Raw genomic sequence first — 20,960 nt, forward strand, 5'->3', positions numbered from 1 at the left:
CAAAAGGTATCAGTTTCGAATTCATATGTGTATGTAAAACATTAAGTAATTTCATAAAAATATTGAAATATTAAAGAAGAGCTTGCAATGTTAAAAGCTACATTCTATCAAAATATTTAATTATTATATTATTATCATATATTAATTATACAATATATTATATGATTTTTTCAGTACGTAAATTTTAGTAATTATTTAACAGATTAATTTACAGAATTGTAATCATCAAAACAGCCTGTTCTTTAATAGCCTATCACATACACTGAAATCGATGCACTTCGCGCCGAGAATGTAGGATATAATAGATAATGCTGTTCATATCCTATGCAATGCTTGGCGTCTCGCACACGACAGAGTGTCATTACATGTTTTACACGAATATATAAAGCTATCGACATCACGAGAATGATTAAAGTTCGCATTATGTCTACTTGAATATCCCTTGTGAGTCGCGTCGAGGCACTTCCGTGTGTTATTATGGAGAATAAGACAACGCTGGATCGAGTAATCGCGTTTCTGAAAGTATACCTGACGTTCGCGTGCTGTTGGCCTCTGCCGTCGAACGCGACGAGGCTTCAGAGGCTTCTTCATACTGCCTTTCGATACTTTTGCTGCGCGAATGCGACGATACTCAGTGTCGCGGCCGCGTGGACCCTCTATAACCACAGCGACGACGTGCTCCTGGTGATGAAGTTGGGATGTCAAGTGAGCGCTGTCTCGCAAGTCCCGTTGCAGATAATGCTTTTTGCTTGGCAGGACAAACGTTTGCAGGTAAGAGATTTTATACATCTTTTCCATGAAAAAGTTGAAATGCTGTTTTTGCAAAAGACGGTTGACAATTAATAGTAAGACAAAAAGTTAACATAAATTTGTATATAAATACATGTTAAAATTATTTTTTTATTATTGAAAAAGATAAACAAATAAATTTATTATTAAAGCATATTTCTATCTTATTTAATACTGTACATAGGAGCGTTGAAAAATTGGCAAAATGTTTTAAGATTATTTTTTTATTCATAAACACGAAGCACTGGAAGTTCGGTAAAACATCGTATCACTAACTTTTTTTTTTATCGTACCCTAATGCGATTTACTAAATTAATTTTTTTAGGCCTTAGTTTTTTTATATTTAAATAAACGACTGAAGAAAATATAAAATTTTATAATTATATTGAGATAATAATCATTTATATTTTTGTATAACAAAAGTATTTTTTGTTAAATTTTTTAAGAGAATTTATGATTATAAATATAACATTCTTATAGATATGTTTTGTTGCAGACTGAGAAGTTTTGTAGGAAATAAAACTTCATTTTTTACAATTTTTTAATTTTATTGATTAATCTGAATTTTATTTTTTTATTTCATTTTTTATAAAAATACAATTTGAAAACACATTGGTATAATTTAGCAAACCGGTATAATATAAATCATACCAAATACTATCTTTTTTTAATTTTTAATTAACAATATAAAACAATGATAAAGTATTTATGTTTAGCATGTTTATGTATATTATTGACGAATAACCATAGTTTTAAATGAATAAAAAAATTTTGTTATTTCTTTGATTTTATAATAATTTTAATATTTATCTTAGCTAGTACGATTTAGCATACCTTTCTCCTATATGTATATCCTATTCTTCTAAAAGTTTAACAAAATTTGTAATATATTTGTATCCGCATATATATTAAAGCTAGCTTTTTGTACAATTATATATATATTTATGTGCGTATAAATATAATTATAAATTTACTTATCTTATATAATAAATAATTTTTAAACGTATTTTTGTGATACTTGTTATCTTTTATGCATCTTTTGCAATTTTGTCATATATAAACAAATATATAAGATTAATTAACACATAAAGAGAAAGAAAAAAAATAACTTAGTAAAACCTTTATAATAATCATTGTTTATAATATTATTATTATTATTTATAAAGCAGTAACAAAACTATTAATATCAGTTTCGATAAATTTGTAGTTTATTGTTTTGGAAATGGAGAATTATTATAAGCAAGCGGAAAAATATGAAAAAGAAATTTTTCAAAAATATGTTGACAAATGCAAACCATTTTATGGTATGTATATATAAGAGTACAATTATTTAAATATATTATATATATATAAATTAGTTACATTTATTTTTCTAACGTTAAAACAAGTCAAATGTACATTAAATAAAATACTTCATTTTTTATTCATATTTTTACACATATTTACGATAATTTACTAATATAATGATTGAATAGCTATCATAGTATTCTTTTTTTTCTTATAAAAAGAAAGATTTTATATATTTTTTAAGTATAGATATTTATTATATTACACACATACACAAAAATGACAGTGATCTTACTATTAAATACAATAAAAGGATACTATATTAGACATATTATAAAAAGTAAAAAATTACTGAGTATTATCATAAATAATCAATTAATAATTTTTATACACATACACATATTATATATATATTTGCTATAGGTACCATTCTTTGCTGGTTGGCAATGACAGGTATTAGCGTGATAGCCGCACCATTGTTTTCGGCGCAATCGTTTCCGAGTGAAGCAGAATATCCATTCAATGTACAACATCAACCATTGAAAACTCTCATTTATGCGCATCACGTATTGACGGCTTATCAAAGTGTGATACAAGTCAGCGCTAATACTTTTCCTGCTCTTCTACTTTGGTTTATAGCAGCTAGGTTTAAAATTTTGTCCGACCAGTTCCGTACGGTGACGAATATGAAAGAACTCATAAAGTACACGCAAGAACATACTATATTACTCAGGTACATAAGAAATATGTAGAAAAATTACAAGATTACAAAAAACAATATATTCTTTCTGAATTAATAGCAAGAATTGGAAAATATAATATATATATATATATAATATATATATATATATATATATATATATATTCTAATGCATTCAATAGATGCATTTGTAAGAACATTATATAAGAAAAACTAAATGAATTAAATTAACAGGGCTACTAGAGTAATGAGCAATATTTACATTCTCATTAAAAAAACTATGTACATATACCTATGTATATTTTTATTTAATCTTATGGCTTCTATTTGATTTTCTTTTTCGCTTTCCTTTAATTTACCTTGTGAGTACTTATGTTTGTATTGATTTAAATTTTAAAATTTGTTACATCTAAACACACTTAATTATTTTTTACTAAAAATATATAAAATTTATAAAAAATAAGAGAAAGATTAAAAAATAAAGATATTACTGATTATCTAATATTATTATATGATTATTAGTAAAATAACATTAGTAAAATATTTAATTTCGATAACTTTTTAATTTATAAACTTTTTAATTTATAATTTAATTTATAAAAAAGGATTAAAGAATAAAAAGAATTTAAGAAGAATCTACACAATATTTAGTTTAACTTTTATAAAATTTATTAAGAAAACGTTTCAAATTTGAATATTAATAATGCGAATACTTATTTAGTCAGCTCTTTTAATTTTTAAAGCCACAATCTCCACTTGATTCCTCTCGACCAATAGAGCCAAACGCGATGTTATTGCGATAATTATGAAGGAAAGAACATTTTTGGAAAGGAATTTGAATCCTATGGTTGGGATCTCAGAAATTCCCCCTGTTCCTTCTCTTAACATCCCCTGTAAAGAAATAGGCGAGAAAAATATTGGTCCGAAAGTCGGCTGAATCGGGACTTTCCCGATTCAGCCGACTTTCGGACCAATATTTTTCTCGCCTATTTCTTTACAGGGGATGTTAAGAGAAGGAACAGGGGGAATTTCTGAGATCCCAACCATAGGATTCAAATTCCTTTCCAAAAATGTTCTTTCCTTCATAATTATCGCAATAACATCGCGTTTGGCTCTATTGGTCGAGAGGAATCAAGTGGAGATTGTGGCTTTGAATATTAATATTCTAAAGGAATACAAAAAAAGATAAAAAATGTGATTGCAAAATTAAAGATTTATATGCATGCATGTTTGATTATTTATTAATAATAATGAGAAAACTGAATAATTTAATAGGATATAAAAATGTTTAATAAGATAATATATAAAATATTTTCAAAAATGTTTTAAAAAACATTTTATAAACATTATCTTAAATTAAATTTTAGTTATGCTATAAATGTTTCTACATACATTATATATTTATCTGGAATTGTTTGAGATAGTCTTTAGTTTTGAAAAATAAAGGTAACTTTTTTGTAGTTATATTTTATGTTTTTACTAATAATTAGATAATCTTTATTAATGTTTATTATTTTTTATTGTTTAGTATTTAGTGTTTTATAGTGTTTCGTGCTTATTACTTCTATAGTAATATTTTAAACAATTTAAAACTATTTAAAACGATATAAAAAAAGTAATTATTCATAATAGGGCCCTTTGTAAATTTTTTGAATTTTGATGTTTTTGTTTATATCATACTGCTTGTAACTTTTATTTACAGCATTACCCTGAAATTAAATTCTCTTTTACAGATATGCACAAGAAGTTACACTTGCAGTACGTTATATAGCATTATTATGCGTAACTTTTAGTACTGGCGCTGTAATATTCGGTTACCTTACCTTTATGAGCGTAAGTAATTGCACTATAATCTCGTGTGAAAAGTATTTTACACATTTTTTGCAAAAAATTGTCATTATATTTATTTATTTAAATTTTTATTATATTTATATTTTTATTATATTTATTACTTTTCTCAATTACATGGATAGGTAGGTACATATACCTATACACATGTATGAAATTTGTTACAATTTGTTTTTTATTTAATATAATAAGTGACGAGACATATTATTATATACATATGTAAGTATATACAATGTATTGATATGTTACTATACCTTATTATATTAAACAGAAAATAAATTGTAACAAATATAAACGTGTATGCATATGTATGCATGTAATTAAAAGAAGTAATCTGCTATATACATATGTATATATATTATTATCTCTTTCCAATATTTACATATAATAGCGTCAACCATGGTCAGTGAAATGGACGTTCCTCATGATAGCTTTTTGCGGTTTTGTAGAACTTTATATGTATGCCTGGCCAGCTGATAATGTAATGAGCACGGTTGGTTATTTATAAAATGAATTGTATGTTATAAATATAAATAATGTGTTTCAATTTTTTAATTAATGTGCTTCTTAAAATTTTTTTACTAGAGTAGTGATATTGCGTCTGCTGCCTATGATTCATTATGGTATAACAATGATTTGGCCACGCAAAAGATTTTAATACGTATTATACAAAGAAGTCAACGTCCGGTCACTATTTCAATTCCATGTGCATTACCAAATTTATCCATGAATTATTACGCGTCGGTAAGAGCATATTATTTAATAATTATATTTTAGCTATATTATATCTATATTATATGTATTATGTGTATGTATTGTATTGTATATGTATTTATACATTATATATACATTATATACATTATATATATTTAATATATATATACATATTATAATATAATATACAAATCGTTCAATTTTTGCATTTTAACAACAAGATTTGCTCCAAATTTTAATTCATTTTTCAAATAAATAATTACAGTGTCTTACAATTAGAATTTTAAAAAATTATTAATAATATCGATTTTTTTCTTTTATTTTTTTAGTATATCTCAACTGTTTTTTCATACATGGCAGCTGTGCGACTTATGATGGGTCAAGAGTAGAAGAAAAATTTTAATTATAGTAAAAATTTGAGCAGCTGTATTTTTTATGAAATGTCTGCTATGTTATAGACCTGCAGGATTATAATAAAATTTGCACATAAAGATACTTTAATGGGAGCTTTTAATTTTCATACATGAAAAAATTTGGCATAATGTTATAATATAATATTATTTAATTACAAAATATCCATAAATTACAGAAAAATTATTTGTTTTATTCGTAATATCAGACGGAATGATTGCGTATGTGCAAGAACCAGACAGATTGCACCTTTTATAGTCATTTTACAGCTGTTGATTGATTATAAAGAGAAAAGGTTAGTTTTTGTACTATTTTAAATGTGCTAAAGCCATTTAATGTTTCATAGAAATATCTTTCTTTCTAAAAATAAAACGCAAAAATTTTTAGCATTTAGTGTTTTCTCGTCTTTGACGTCAATTCCAATATGATCGGTGAGGAGCTAGGAGCTTCAAATCCGAAATTGAACTGAATTCGTTTTATACACATATGTGTATATATATACACACACACATATACACACATTTTTTTATCTAGACAATTTAAAAAATTTTTAAATATAATCAATTGCTAGAAAGAAGTTTTACAATTGTGTGTCTGTTTTATTGCTAATTACACTTCATTATATATTATATTTAATTATTACCAGACAATTGCCGTTAGTCTGTAATTACATAAACGCAATGTAAAGTCTGAAAGCGTTTGTAGGCAGAAGATAATGTAATGTTCGATGCACATTATTAATTAATGATCATTACCTTCTTATACAGTGGGAAAGCAATCCAAGACAAGATATCTAGTCAGTATCGATGAAAATTATTTCACCTGCATAACTTTCCAGGTAGCAATCAATTTAACTGAGAATATAACATTTCTCTCGCCAGTATTACAAATTCAATATTGTACGCAAAACTCTTCCCTCAAAGTTTCTCTTAATAGTCTTAATAAAATAATAAAACAGGAATCATGTCCTACACATAATCTCTCACATTTCCTAAAGTAAAATAACTTCTGCAAATTTCGAAGTATGAGAATTTCAAAATATATTTTACATATATATATATATATATATATTCTAATATATATATATATATATATATATATATAAGAATATTAAGTAATTACACAAAAATATCAAAATTATGAAAAGTATTCAATATTAAAAGTATATATTTTTTTCACAAAATATATTTTTCTTTTATTAATTTTATTTTAGCAACTATTAAGATTATTATTTTATAAAATTGTAGCCAGAGTGTGTTAAGAATCAAAAAATTAAATTTAATATTTTCTAATATATCACTTGTTGAAATCTTTCGCAAAATTGATGCGTTCTATTTCGAATATAGGATGCAACGCGTTACTTATATTTTATGCACCGCGCGATAATTCGAGCAAATAACCTCGACGATATCGCGAGGGTGATTAAAGTTCATGTGTTATGCCAGCTTAAGTTTTCGCCGTGAATTAGCAAGAAGAACACTTCCGTGTATGTTATGGAGGAAAAGGTAACGTTGGATAGGGTGATCGCTTTCCTGAAGATATACCTGAGGTTCGCCTGCTGTTGGCCGCTGTCGCCGAACGCGACGAGACTTCAACGATTTCTTCACAGTGCCTTTCGATATTTCTGCTGCGCGAACTCGACGTTATTTATCGTCGCGGTGATATGGACAATCTGTAAGAATAAGGATTACATGACTTTGATGAAATTGGGATGCGAATTGAGCGCCGCCTTACAAATTCTACTGCAACTGATACTTTTCGCGATGCAGAACAAACGTTTGCAGGTAAGATATATAAAATATTTTAAGGTGTTAACGCTGTTGTATAAGCAAATTTTTTTTCCAAAGCATTTTTTAATTTTATTTAATCCTGCATATGGAAGCGTTGAAAAATCGGCAAAATGTTTTAGGATTATTTTTTTATTCAAATTTGATGAAGCAATGGAAGTTTGAACGTACAATTTAGTAATATTGTAAAACGTACTAAATACTACTTTATTACAATTTTTAATTTATGATATGAAACAATAGTTTGAATTTATGTTTAGCATGTTTATACTTATATATCATTGACAAAGAACCATAGCACTAAATAAATAAAAAATGTTGCCATTTCTTTGATAGTTTTATTACAATTTTAATATTTATTTTAAGGAGTACGATTTAGCACACTTTTTCCTACCAAGTATATAAAAAATAACTTATAAAACAATAGTTCAATATTTATCTTAAAAAACTAAATTTTTATAAAATTTTTCCTCAAAAAACAATTTTTCCATACAAATAAAGATTAAGGAATAATTTTGTTCTAAAAAGTAATGAAAACTAAATATGAAATCAATAACTAGTTAAGTATTTAGAAACTTATTCTTTGTAAGGATATGTAATTTCAAATTGTAGAAATAGATATCCTATGAAGTTTTATGTATTTTTATTTGTATTGATTTTTGAAAAAAGTATGTTTAAAAATTAAGAGAGTAAATATATTTATCTTTATACATATAGAGTGCCATTTTAATATTCTCTTAAATATCTTTTGTTCTATTTACAGATGACGCCATTTTTGGCAAATTCACTAATTTTTTTAAATAAATAAAATAAAAGTTGTTGATTTCATAGAGACAGATCCAATTATATGTATTAATTGAAGTTTTTTATTTTTCTATAAGTCATAATATTTTATAATATTGTTTAAAAAAATCGGTTTATCTTTAAATAAAGTAATTAGTTAATTTCTAGAAAGTGGTACACTTGATAAACAAATTGATATTGCTACCTTGCCCATCTTGACCACCTTTCCCTTCTTCCCTCTTAAAGATCTTTTTTAAACAACTTTTATACGAAACATTTTTTTATAAAAGGCATGAGAAAAAAATATTTAACGTAAAATTAAAATGATCCATTTTGTATAAATTAATAGTAACATATAAAAAATATGACAACTGAAAATTTAGTAAGACTCAATATTAAGCAAATTTAAATTTCAACAAATTAAAAAGTTTCGACCTAAATGTCGGAACTTTTAAGATCAAAGTAATATTTGTGCTACGTGGACGACGTAATTTAATTTAATTTAACGGATTTAATTTAATTTAACATGTCGCTTTTATATATGCATATAACTGCTGACACCGACCGTTTGCGTATTTATTATGTTATTCGTTTTTACTTTAAATTTTTTCTTTCTAATATTAGTGACATGTCTATATTTATTTATTATATTATCTTTTATCCAATTTTTTGTAATTATTTATAATTTTGAAGGTGATCTAAAGATTTAAAACGTCCGCTAATGTTTTTGGATATATAAATGTAATAAAGTAATTACTTTCGCGTTTTCCAACATCGTGCTTTAGCCATCCTTTATTTTACCTTTAAATTATAATTATCAAGAGTCTTATACATTTCTATTGATTAATAAAACTTTACATTTTATAAAATGAATATTTATTAGACATAATTATTCTAATACTTATTATTTTCTAGATTTTGCGCCATAAATTTTGCAACTTTGTCATATATAATATGAACTTAAGTTGATTTATTAATCAATAATAAAATATTCCAATATTAATTCACACGCATTCATAAATCAATAACAAAATTATTAACATACGTTTTGATAAATGCAGTTCATTGTTTTGGAAATGGAGGATTATTACCAACAAGCCGAAAAATATGAAAAAGAAATTTTGCAACTCTATGTTGACAGATGCAAATCGTTTTATGGTATGTACAAAAAACTATATCTTTTAAATATAAACTTATGAAATTAATTCTGTGGATGTTAAGCCTAATTTATTTTAACGAGTTTATATATATATCTATATATATAAGCACCGTCCGTCTGTCTGTCTGTCTGTCTGTACCCGAACTACTTCCGCATTTGTGGACCGATTGTCTCGAAATTGGTACCAAAATGTTGCAAATTTTTCGGGGGTGGCTGCTGTGGGTTTTTTTTTTTAATTTTTTAATTTTTATTTTTTTTCCTCAGAGGAGGGTATGTTTTTGCAAAAAAAATTTTTTTTGCAATATTTCTGAACACATGGTATCAAAATGTTGCAAAATTTTTGGAGATAGCGACGATGCGGTTTTTTTAAGTGTTACACTTCCACCCACTCACCCACCCACGCATTTACCCACATGCATGCGCATTTATGGACCAATTTTCACGAAATTAGTACCAAAATGTTGCAAATTTTTCTGAGGAAACTGCTGTGTGGGTTTTTTAAGTTTACGCCTCCACCCACGCACCCACCCGCGCAATCGCATACTTACGAACCGATTTTTTTTTAATCGGTACCAAATTGTTGCAAATTTTTTGGAGATGGCGACGATGCGGTTTTTTCAAGTGTTACACCTCCACCCACGCACCCACCCACGCGCATGCGCATTTATGGACCAATTTTCACGAAATTGGTACAAAAATGTTGCAAATTTTTCTGAGAAAGCTGCTGTGTGGGTTTTTTAAGTTTACGCCCCCACCCACGCATCCACCCACGCAATCGCATATTTATGAACGGATTTTTGTAAAAATTGGTACCAAAATGTTGCAAATTTTTTGGAGATGGGGGCGATGTGGTTTTTTCAAGTGTTACACCTCCACCCACGCATTCACCCACACGCATGCGCATTTATGGACCAATTTTCACGAAATTGGTACAAAAATGTTGCAAATTTTTCTGAGAAAGCTGCTGTGTGGTTCTTTTAAGTTTTATCCCACCCATGCATCTACCCACGCATTCAAACATTTATTCACAGACTTTTTCGAAATTTGTACTCAAATTTTGTCCGGGATGGCTACTATATGATTTTAACAAATTTTTATCACTTTATTTATCCACCCACGCACCCACCCACGTATCCACGCACCCATGTGCATACGCATTTATTGACTTGGTCACACCAAGAAGTAATTTTTAAAAAATTTGCCTTTATTGACTGTATTGTAAGTGATGATCCACAGGAGCAATTAAATTTTCCAACTGAGTTTCTAAACTCACTGACACCTTCTGGAATGCCAGTTCATCGGCTTAAAATAAAAGTTGGTGCTACAGTAATCTTATTAAGAAATTTAAATACTAAAAAAGGACTTTGTAATGGTATAAGATTTATTATAACTAATTTAAAAAATAATTAATATAATTTATGTAGAAGTTATAACAGGTCCTGCTCGAGGACAAATTGTTATGATTCCGAGGATAGATTTAATTACAAATGATTTGGAACTGTCATTTAAGTTTAAACGAAGACAGTTTCCTATTCGAGTGTCATTTGCTATGACAATAAATAAATCACAAGGACAAAGTTTAGAAAAAATTGGAATTTATTTGCCACATCCTGTATTTGCTCATGGTCAACTTTATGTGGCATTTTCTAGAGCAACAAAAAGAGAAAGTGTAAAAAATTGATGAATGTAGCAATCAAGGACATTTAATTGAAGAAAGTGAAAAATGTTTTACAAAAAATGTAATATACAGGGAAATTTTGTAAATTGAAGAATTATGACATTGTATGAGAGCTAATAATAGCGGGTTAGCGGTGGGTACATTAGAAATAAAAAAATTGAGTAAAATGTAAAAAAGGATATAATAATTAAGTAATAAAAAAAATATTTAAAGTATATATTAACTAAAATAATGTTTTATATTTAAAAAATATGAAATTGTGTGGAAATTAAAATAAACAAGAAAATAAAAATAAAAATATATAATAAATATTTAAATATATGCAAAACGCGGTGTAAAATAAAATATCTGGGAGAAAGAAATAGATAACATAGTAGTCATCCAAAAAAAATTTAAACATTTATTTTGATATAAATTTCGTGAAAGTCGGACAACAAATGTGGAAGTAGTTCGCGGTAATACAAAAAAAGAATTAATTTTTTGTGTTAAAACGGATTTATAATATAGGCTATGAGGAATGAGAAAGGCTTTGAGGACCGCGCGAAGCTAGTATATATATATATATATATATATATATGTATATATATATATATATATATGTATATATATATATACAGGGTTTGTCCGGAAAGTAATGCGTCGCATTTTTTTGTGACGCGACTATACATCGCAGAGCGATGGGACCGGTTGGGGAGGAAGGGGGGTACCCTTAGCTTTCCAACAGTAGGTCACTCAATTGTTTCCATGCGCTTGGAGGGTTAGGACGGCTTATTCTGTGAACCTCTGCTTAGTGGTCGCGTCGAACTTGTGATGGAGAGAACGATAGAGCAACGCTATGCGATAAAGTTTTGCGTGAAGCTGGACAAGACGCCGCTGGAAACTTTTGAAATGCTCAAGAAAGTTTTCGGGGACAATTGCCTTTCCAAATCGCAGTCAAACAGATGGCACAAGATGTTTAGAGAAGGTCGGAAGGAGGTCGCCGACGAGGCCCGCGCAGGACGCCCGTCAACATCGCGAACGGACGACAATGTGACTCGTGTGCGCCAATTATTGAATTCAGACCGTCGAATGAATGTTCGCTTAATGTCGGAATTATTGAACTTGCCGAAAACGATTGTTCACGAGATTGTATCGGAAGACTTGGCCATGCGGAAGATTTGCGCAAAACTTGTGCCCAGAGTGTTGACCGATGCGCAAAACATCTTGTGCCATCTGTTTGACTGCGATTTGGAAAGGCAATCGTCCCCGAAAACTTTCTTGAGCATTTCAAAAGTTTCCAGCGGCGTCTTGTCCAGCTTCACGCAAAACTTTATCGCATAGCGTTGCTCTATCGTTCTCTCCATCACAAGTTCGACGCGACCACTAAGCAGAGGTTCACAGAATAAGCCGTCCTAACCCTCCAAGCGCATGGAAACAATTGAGCGACCTACCGTTGGAAAGCTAAGGGTACCCCCCTTTCTCCCCAACCGGTCCCATCGCTCTGCGATGTATAGTCGCGTCACAAAAACATGCGACGCATTACTTTCCGGACAAACCCTGTATATATATATATATATATATATAATATATATATAAAATTAATTAATTAAATAAATTAAATATTAACATTTTTTATTTATATCAATAAAATTTTTTGTTCATATCATCTTAATTATACTATTGTATGCTACATACAAGACATAAAATCATGGCCGGATTAGGAGTTAAGTCTTTTTTGTCTATTTTATTTTGAATGATAATCCATACTACCAATATTGTTGCAACAAAAATAATAATTATTCTACTCAATGCCGTTAAGATAAATAAATAAATTACTTTTGAAAAATTTGTCTTTGTTATTTTGCTGTTATCTAAATAAAATTATATAGATAATCATCTAGATAAAACTTTGGTGGCATCTTATCTTTGTATAGATTATAAAAATATGTATAATCTATAACTGTGTGTGTGTGTGTGTGTGCAGCTTAGATGAAAAAATGTTATACTAAATTATTTAGAATAATTTTCAGATAATTTTTGTTTAGAATCATAGCATATAAAAATAAACATACTTAAATAGTAAAACTTAAACAGTAAGTAATAAAAATATAAATACATATATTTTTATATCCTTTTTATAATTTACATTTTTTTATAATTGTATTTCCAATTTTAAAAATTATTATCTAGAAAATTATCTAGATAAATCGCCATATAATTTTATCTTTTATCTAGATAAATTAAAAACAAAATCATCTTTATTTTTCTTTTACTCATCTTTATCTAGCTAATTTTAAAATTATCTAAGCATAACACTGGTTATTTTGTACATCGTGTTATTTATGTCTTTTAATTTGTTTTTCTAGTTCTACTTATTTGGAACGATATTGTAAAATGTTTTGTTGTTTTCGGTCTAGTGTGTCCGTATATATTGCCTTGTAAGAATGTTGTGTTGACTTTTATTCCTCAGTCTCTGTTTGTCTCTTTTTGACATACATACGACGTTGATCATGTGCAATTTATATTCTAATTTTGTCACATATACGGATATCACTTACGCCCGAGAAGGCGTGTCCCTCTCTGCGACCTCTGTTGTATGCACCATAAACGCGAACCCGTTGTGGGTTTCGAGTTACTGAGTGACCCCGTCGAACGTGCTTATGCCGCGATTTATCGAAATCCAAATACTCCGTACTCATTGCGGGTAACTGTAGATGTTATCACTGGCCGTCGAAGAGTGATAGAAGTGCCCCGGCCCAGCTGGAACGCTTTCACCATCCCCTTAAGATATGCAGTAACAACTTTCGAGGAAGGACAACCCTTCCCTTATTACGGATGTTTGCCTAAAAGTTTGCTCAAGTATGCAAATATCGATTCGGATGGATGTGATGATTCTGAGATTTTGAGCTTCCACGATTTCCTAAAAAGCAACCGTTATTGAGCTGAGTCGCGATAAAGATTTATATTTTAATATTTTAATTCTTTCTTTTTTTTTTACTTTTCAATTTTCTGAATGTTTTTAGTTTATTTATATGTATGCATGTTTTATCCATTATACTGTCCGGATGGTAGACGGTTTGTATTTTATTGATTTTAAATAATTTATTTCTAAACATTTTGCTCGTAAAATTTGTCGTGATCTGTTAGTATTTTCTCGGAATTTCCGTGTTGCAAATTGGCCAGCCTCTATTGAAAAAAGATAGTATTGAACACCTGGTAAAATTGAAAACGCGTATTGCGAATTTTTAGTAAATATAACTAAATTTCTAAATTAAATACAGATTACTCTTAACTTGGACAAATTAAAGACAGTAATAGACAAAATGCGTGAAAAATTGCACAACAAAAAGAGTATTATATTCTACTTAAATACCAACATTTCTTTGTTTACTTATTAAAGTATTATAAATTTTGACATTATCCTTATCTCATGTCATTTATTATATTTAACTTTATATCATCAGATAGACTACTTATTTATTCCTTACATTATTTAAATATTTTAAATAGAAAGGAATACAAAAATTCGAATATAGTCTGCTCCAAACTATAAGTTTTTTTTCAATAAGAAAATGGGAAGCACTCTTTAAACATAATAATAAAACGATCAGAAAGTTAACAAAAGTCAAATAAAATATTAATTATATTATTTAATATTTTGATTTTAGTTAGTATTTCCCATTTCACACATGTAGCTTATTTTTATAAAAAATTTTACTAAATCAATAAGACTCTTTTCTTATAAAAAGAGAGAAAAAGGAAAGCGTAAGGAATAGTAGGAAAGAGAAGGAAAGAGAGAGAGAGAGAGAGAGAGAGAGAGAGAGAGAGAGAGAGAGAGAAAGGAGAAGAAAGAGGAAGGGTTAATTTTATATTAATTTATTATTTTTATGAAATTACTGAGTACTAAGTACTGATTTTAAATTACTCAGTACTAAGTACTGAGTAGTTTAAAATAATTACTGATGACATTAAATATATTAATTTAATCTTTAAATAAGAAATAAATTATTGTTATTATATAAATTATCAAAAATATTTAAATATAGTAATTTTGTTTTAGATATTATTTATTAAATATAATAATCTTTAAATGTTAAATTAATGGTTATTTTATAAAAAAAATCTTGTTGATTTCAATATTATATAAATATCGATTATCATAGGTACCATTTTTTGCTGGGTATTAATGACAGCCCTCAGTATGATAGCTACACCCTTGTTTTCGCCACAACCGTTTCCCAGTGCGGCGGAGTATCCATTTGATGTACATCATCAACCATTGAAAACTATTATCTACGCACATCATATGTTAACTATTTATCAAAGTGCGACACAAGTTAGCGCCAACAGTTTTCCTGCTCTTCTACTTTGGTTTGTAGCTGCCAGATTTCACATTTTGTCCGTACGCTATCGTACAATGACGAATATGAAAGAATTCATAAAATACACTCGAGAACACTACATATTACTCAGGTACATTATATATATTATAATGAAATTACTTAAAAATAAAAAATAACACTCTTCAATTCGACACACTGGCAAAAAAATCTAAATTACTTAAAATTACTTAAAAAATTGATAATATGTTTACAGTTTTTATTTTAAACTTGAATGACTTCAAATATAATCTTACGTAATATATTAGTGAATTTATCTCAATAGCTGATTAAATTAAATACAAAAAATAAAATGTTTTGAATATATACAGGATATCCCCTTAGACTTATTGTACCGCTTTGTTAATGGAAGATTTTTTTATACGATTTGGAGACGATTTTTCCTCAGCGAAAATATCCAAGTGCTAATAATTTTCGAGTTATAAACGATTGAAAATAAATTTTTTTATCAAGTCTTGTAAAAATAAAATTTTAATAAAGACACATGATTTCAAAAATTGGAAATATTAAAAAAATTATGACCTTTCTCAACATTTTCGCTCAGGAAAAATCGTCTCCAAATAACCTTAGAAATCTTCCATTGGATGATACAATAAGATTGGGACACTCTGTATATATATTTTTAAATGTTTTAAAACAACATCAATTATCAGAAGCAATTTCCACATGATTTAAAGTACATTATTTTCACCTCTTCAGTCTTTACATAATATATTTCAAAATCAGGATTATTTATAAAATGTATGTTTAAATAATTATTTTTATTAATTTAACATTATCTTTATTAATTGCATCGAATTTTTTTATATTTATTTGGAGTTAGCTAAAATATTTTTATTAGTAATTTTTATCATTGATACCATTCAATTCTCTTAAAATTTAATTAAATTATTTTTATTATTAATATGAAACTTTTCGAAAAATATTAAAATATTCATCTTTATAAATGATAAAATTATTTGTATAACAGCACGTTTTTATTAATATAAAAAAATATTAAATAATTAATGCACACTAATTTTATATACAACAAACATTATATAATTAAGGATATAATTAGAAAATATTCTGAAAATGAGTTACTTACAGATATGCAAAAGAAGTAACTCTCGCTATTCGTTACATAGCGCTATTATGCGTAACTTTTAGTATTGGCGCTGTAATATTCGGTTATCTTACATTTATGAGCGTAAGTATAATATATGTATCCTCTTTTGAGTAAAAAAATTATTACATATTTTGCATCATTACCGTTTTATAATAAGAAGTAAAAAGAATACTTTAATTATTTTATTGTATTACTTTGTAATATTACTTTTTTTATTTATGTTCTCATTTATTTTATTATAGAGAACAAAATACTTTCTCTAATTATACATATAAAAATATATATATTAATAATTATACATATATACAGATATTAAAATATTCATTTCTCTCACTTATTGTTAATGAAATTTGTCATACAGTATATTTATGTGTATGTATATAATATTATATACATGGTAATGTATACAGAAGCAACCATGGTCAGTGAAATGGACGTACTTTATGATTGCTTTGGGAGGTTTTGTAGAACTTTACATGTACGCCTGGCCAGCTGACAATGTAATAAACACGGTAAGTTAATTAATAAATAGATTATATTATAATTTAGCTTATACATTATAGATAACAAATTCTTACAATATTAAATTAAATGATTGAAATATATACAATCTTTTTTTTCGGCTCTGCTAAAATTTAATAAATAATTAATTACGTCTCAATAAGATGAGTTGACTATGAGAGCCCGAGCGCAATTAAGGCTCCTGGATACTCGCCGTAGAACTCCAAATTTTAACGGTAGCGACATCAGGCGGATTATAGTTCTGTCTCTTTTTCTAAGCGAGAAACGACAGCCCGAAAGATTCTTGCGACGTACAGCGTTATTTTTTATTTTAGTGCAGTGTTTTTGTGTTTAAAATAATTGTCGTGTTAAAATATATCGAAGACTCTCATTTTGGCATAAGTTAATATGTAAAAGCAAATATTAATTTTTTTTTATACCTATCAAACAGTTGGTTTTCGTCCGTATGGTTAGGTTCAATTTGATTCGACATATACATCCTAGATAGCCACAGTAATTATTATGACATCATTTTGATGTCAAAATGCATCATTTGCCATCAAAATGATGTCATAATAATTACTGTGGCCATCTGGGATGTTATTTATTGATAACCCAAGCAAAAGGAGAATTTTCGGTATATTTTACAAGTGTGTTCTATCCATTTCAACCGGTATTTTATTAAAAAACATTTTTATTTTCACGTACGTCGCAAGAATTTTTATGGTATATTTTCTCGCTTCTGACGTCATCAATCCAAGATGGTCGCGGTGAGTATCCAAGAGCCTTAATAAAGCGCATAATTAATTGAGTGAATATAAATGTTATAATATTTTTTAAAATAACGTGTTATGCAAACTTTGTTTAGAGCACCGACATTGCGTCAGCTGTTTATGATTCATTATGGTACGACGACGACTTGGCCACGCAAAAGCTTTTAATATATGTTATATTAAGAAGTCAACATCCGGTCACTGTTTCAATTCCATGTGCATTACCAAATTTATCGATGAATTATTACGCTTCGGTAAGTGTGCTATTTAATGATAACTGATCTTTTATAGTGTATATATATATATTATATATATATATATACTTTGTATAAATTATACTTATATATTATTATTCATAATATCATTACTACATCATTTTTTTTATTATTTTATACACCCAGTGAGAAATCCACTAGTTAAGAGTAAGCGACGTCGAATCAACGGTTTTTACACCAAAACCATTTGATTCAAAGCTGTTGATTCGACGTTTTTAACTAGGGACTTCTCGCTGGGCAATTAACCGCGCGCGATATATATAGCCGTCGAATGATTTGGCTCACGGGTGAACGAACTCGGCGTGCGTCGCGTAGCGGCGGCGCCCGTACTAACGGTGCGGCCGTTTGCCTGGCGTTTTATTGCTGCGTTAATTATTTTTGTGGTTTTAATCATCACAAATGGAAATTCATGAATTAAATTTATGTACATCGCGCGCTCCTTTGATATCATTTTTTATTGTTTATTTTACAATTTTTTATTGTTTATTTTGACTCACCCGTGAGCCAAAGACACTCGGGCGGTTAATATGCCGCAGTGAATCCACTGATCGCGTGACCTCGGTCTCGCGATACCTCGAAATAAAATTCAAATTATTTTTAAAATAAAAAATAAAAATGCTATAGTATATTATATTAAAACAGCTATATCTTAATTTTATTATATATTTTTATTTTAATTCTCAAATGTCTATTACGTACTAAATTTTTATTATGTATATAATCTTAAGGCTTCTGCACACTCAATTGCCAAGTCCGCGTTGACAGTAACGACTAATTGAAAACGGTGAAAATAAAAATCTCAATATTGTTTTATCGATAAAAGATGTACAATAATGAACAAAAATAATATAATTAATAAATAAGCAAAAATGACATTTTAGTAAACTAAAAGATTCTTATTGCAACGTACAGCATTATTTTTCATCTTTGATGCAGTGTTTTTGTGTTTAAAATAATAAATTGTCGTGATGTTAAAATATATATATCGAAGACTCATCTCTATTTGGCATAATTTAATATGTGAAAGCAAATATTAATTTTTTTCTATATCTGTCAAACAACTGGTTTTTATCTTTAGGCTCAATTTTATTTGACATGTACATGTTATTTATTGATTACTCGAATAAAAGAAGAGTTTTCGGTATATTTTACGGATCTGTTTTATCTATTTTAACCGGTATTTTTAAAATCTTTCTATTTTCACGTACGTCGCAAGAATTTTTATGGTATTTTTTCTTCTGATGTTATCAATCCAAGATGGCTGCGGTGGGTATCCAGGAGCCTTAATATAACACACAATGTTAATCGAGACAACAACCAATCAGTATCGCGAAAAAACAGCAACAATATTTGCGATAATCGACTTTGCATGCCTTTCTTAGAAATGGATAAACAGGGTGTCCCGCAACGTGATGTCTACATTGAAACTATGTATTCTTGGTGTCATTTTAAGTAAAAAAATCTTAATACACATATGATACAAAAGCAATTATTTACTTATTTATTTATTATTTTTGTATTACACGTGCAGGCAAAGTGGCACTTTGTGTGTATGTTTTTTGTGCGGAAAGCGGCCGATTTCCCACGCCGTCATCTAGCGGCGACGCGGTGAGTAAATAAGCTGCGTTCAAAGCCATTGCCTACGGCTGAGCCGCCGCAAGATGGCGGCGTGCGATCGGCCACCTTGCGCACAAGCGCGCTTTGCCTGCACTTGTAATACAAAATAGTATGTGTATCACGTGCGGATTGACAATTGTTCACTCATGTGGGGTGGTCGCACTCGCCTTCGGCTCGTGCGTCCATCCTCCGCATTTGTGACCATATGTCAACTTTCCGTACTTGATACACAATATACTATTAATTATTATTAACACATTTATTTATATTTTTTTTTCTATGACAAGGCAAGTAATTGTTTTTCATAATGCTACTCACAAAAGTTCGATTTTCGATTGCTGTTTAGCGTGCAGAAAGAGATTTATTTCTCAACGATTCAATGTATGACTTACTTTACCGAACAAGTGCGAGAAAAGCACTTAATTATTATAAGCAGTTAATTATTATTTAATATTATCGTTTAATAAATAATATTATTAACTTCAATAAATAATTAATACTTACCTTATTTTATGCAATTTTGCTTTTTTACTATAATTTTAAAACAATCGACTTAAAGACATATGTGTATTAAGATTTTTTCCTTAGAATGACACCAAGAATACATAGTTTCAGTGTAGATATCACGTTGCGGGACACCCTGTATATACAAGGTGACTCAAACCACTCGTACATGCTGAATATTTTGAAAATGATTTTAAAGTTGACCTTGAAACTTTTTTCATAACTGCTGCCAAGGTCAAATATTTATCATCATTATATGTATTTGTTAAGACCCTACAACTTTTGTTTAAAACATTTTTATCTGTTGTGCTCAGTTTTCGAAATATTCGGCATGTACGGGTGGTCTGAGACACTCTGTACATATATATTTTTTATATTTCTTTGAATTGCATATTATTTTTTAGATTTTTTATATGCAATAGCAATTTATACATTATTGAAAAGTAGTCAATAATTTAGTTTCTTTTTATTCCTCAGTATGTTTCGACCGTTTTTTCATACATGGCATTTGTGCGTATTTTAATGGATCAAGATTAAAAGGAAACTCAAATCTAAAATAAAAATCAGTGAATTCTATTTTCATAAAACATTTGCTATGTTATAGAATCACAGTATTGTAATAAAAATTTGCACTTGTTAGTAACCAA

General features: G+C 28.4%; 2 protein-coding genes across 2 annotated transcripts; both read left to right on the forward strand.

Moving 5' to 3' along the window:
• The first annotated feature begins 402 nt into the window (after window positions 1-402).
• LOC114946349 (odorant receptor 4-like) lies at window positions 403-5,827 on the forward strand. The gene is made up of 7 exons (XM_029322799.1): window positions 403-771; window positions 1,997-2,093; window positions 2,500-2,809; window positions 4,510-4,609; window positions 5,016-5,117; window positions 5,210-5,368; window positions 5,668-5,827. Exons 1-7 carry the CDS (start codon window positions 478-480, stop codon window positions 5,725-5,727), a joined length of 1,122 nt encoding a protein of 373 aa, XP_029178632.1. The 5' UTR covers window positions 403-477; the 3' UTR covers window positions 5,728-5,827.
• A 1,373-nt stretch (window positions 5,828-7,200) lies between these two features.
• Window positions 7,201-20,850, forward strand: LOC114946361 (uncharacterized). The gene is made up of 7 exons (XM_029322813.2): window positions 7,201-7,533; window positions 9,381-9,477; window positions 15,299-15,608; window positions 16,625-16,724; window positions 17,054-17,155; window positions 18,013-18,171; window positions 20,791-20,850. The coding sequence occupies exons 1-7, from the start codon at window positions 7,243-7,245 to the stop codon at window positions 20,848-20,850; spliced, it is 1,119 nt and encodes a 372-aa protein (XP_029178646.1). The 5' UTR covers window positions 7,201-7,242.
• Window positions 20,851-20,960: the final 110 nt, after the last annotated feature.

Source organism: Nylanderia fulva, unplaced genomic scaffold (assembly GCF_048542155.1).
Source record: "Nylanderia fulva isolate GAGA-0341 unplaced genomic scaffold, ASM4854215v1 Scaffold61, whole genome shotgun sequence".
In the NCBI taxonomy this organism is placed as follows: Eukaryota; Metazoa; Arthropoda; class Insecta; order Hymenoptera; family Formicidae; genus Nylanderia; species Nylanderia fulva.

Excerpts from the sequence above, each read along its gene's own strand:
- LOC114946349 (XM_029322799.1), top strand. The coding sequence starts at position 478 with ATGGAGAATAAGACAACGCTGGATCGAGTAATCGCGTTTCTGAAAGTA. Across the intron at positions 772-1,996 it reads GGCAGGACAAACGTTTGCAG|TTTATTGTTTTGGAAATGGA; the intron begins GTAAGAGATTTT and ends ATAAATTTGTAG. Across the intron at positions 2,810-4,509 it reads GAACATACTATATTACTCAG|ATATGCACAAGAAGTTACAC; the intron begins GTACATAAGAAA and ends TCTCTTTTACAG.
- LOC114946361 (XM_029322813.2), top strand. The coding sequence starts at position 7,243 with ATGGAGGAAAAGGTAACGTTGGATAGGGTGATCGCTTTCCTGAAGATA. Across the intron at positions 15,609-16,624 it reads GAACACTACATATTACTCAG|ATATGCAAAAGAAGTAACTC; the intron begins GTACATTATATA and ends AGTTACTTACAG. Across the intron at positions 18,172-20,790 it reads CGATGAATTATTACGCTTCG|TATGTTTCGACCGTTTTTTC; the intron begins GTAAGTGTGCTA and ends TTTATTCCTCAG.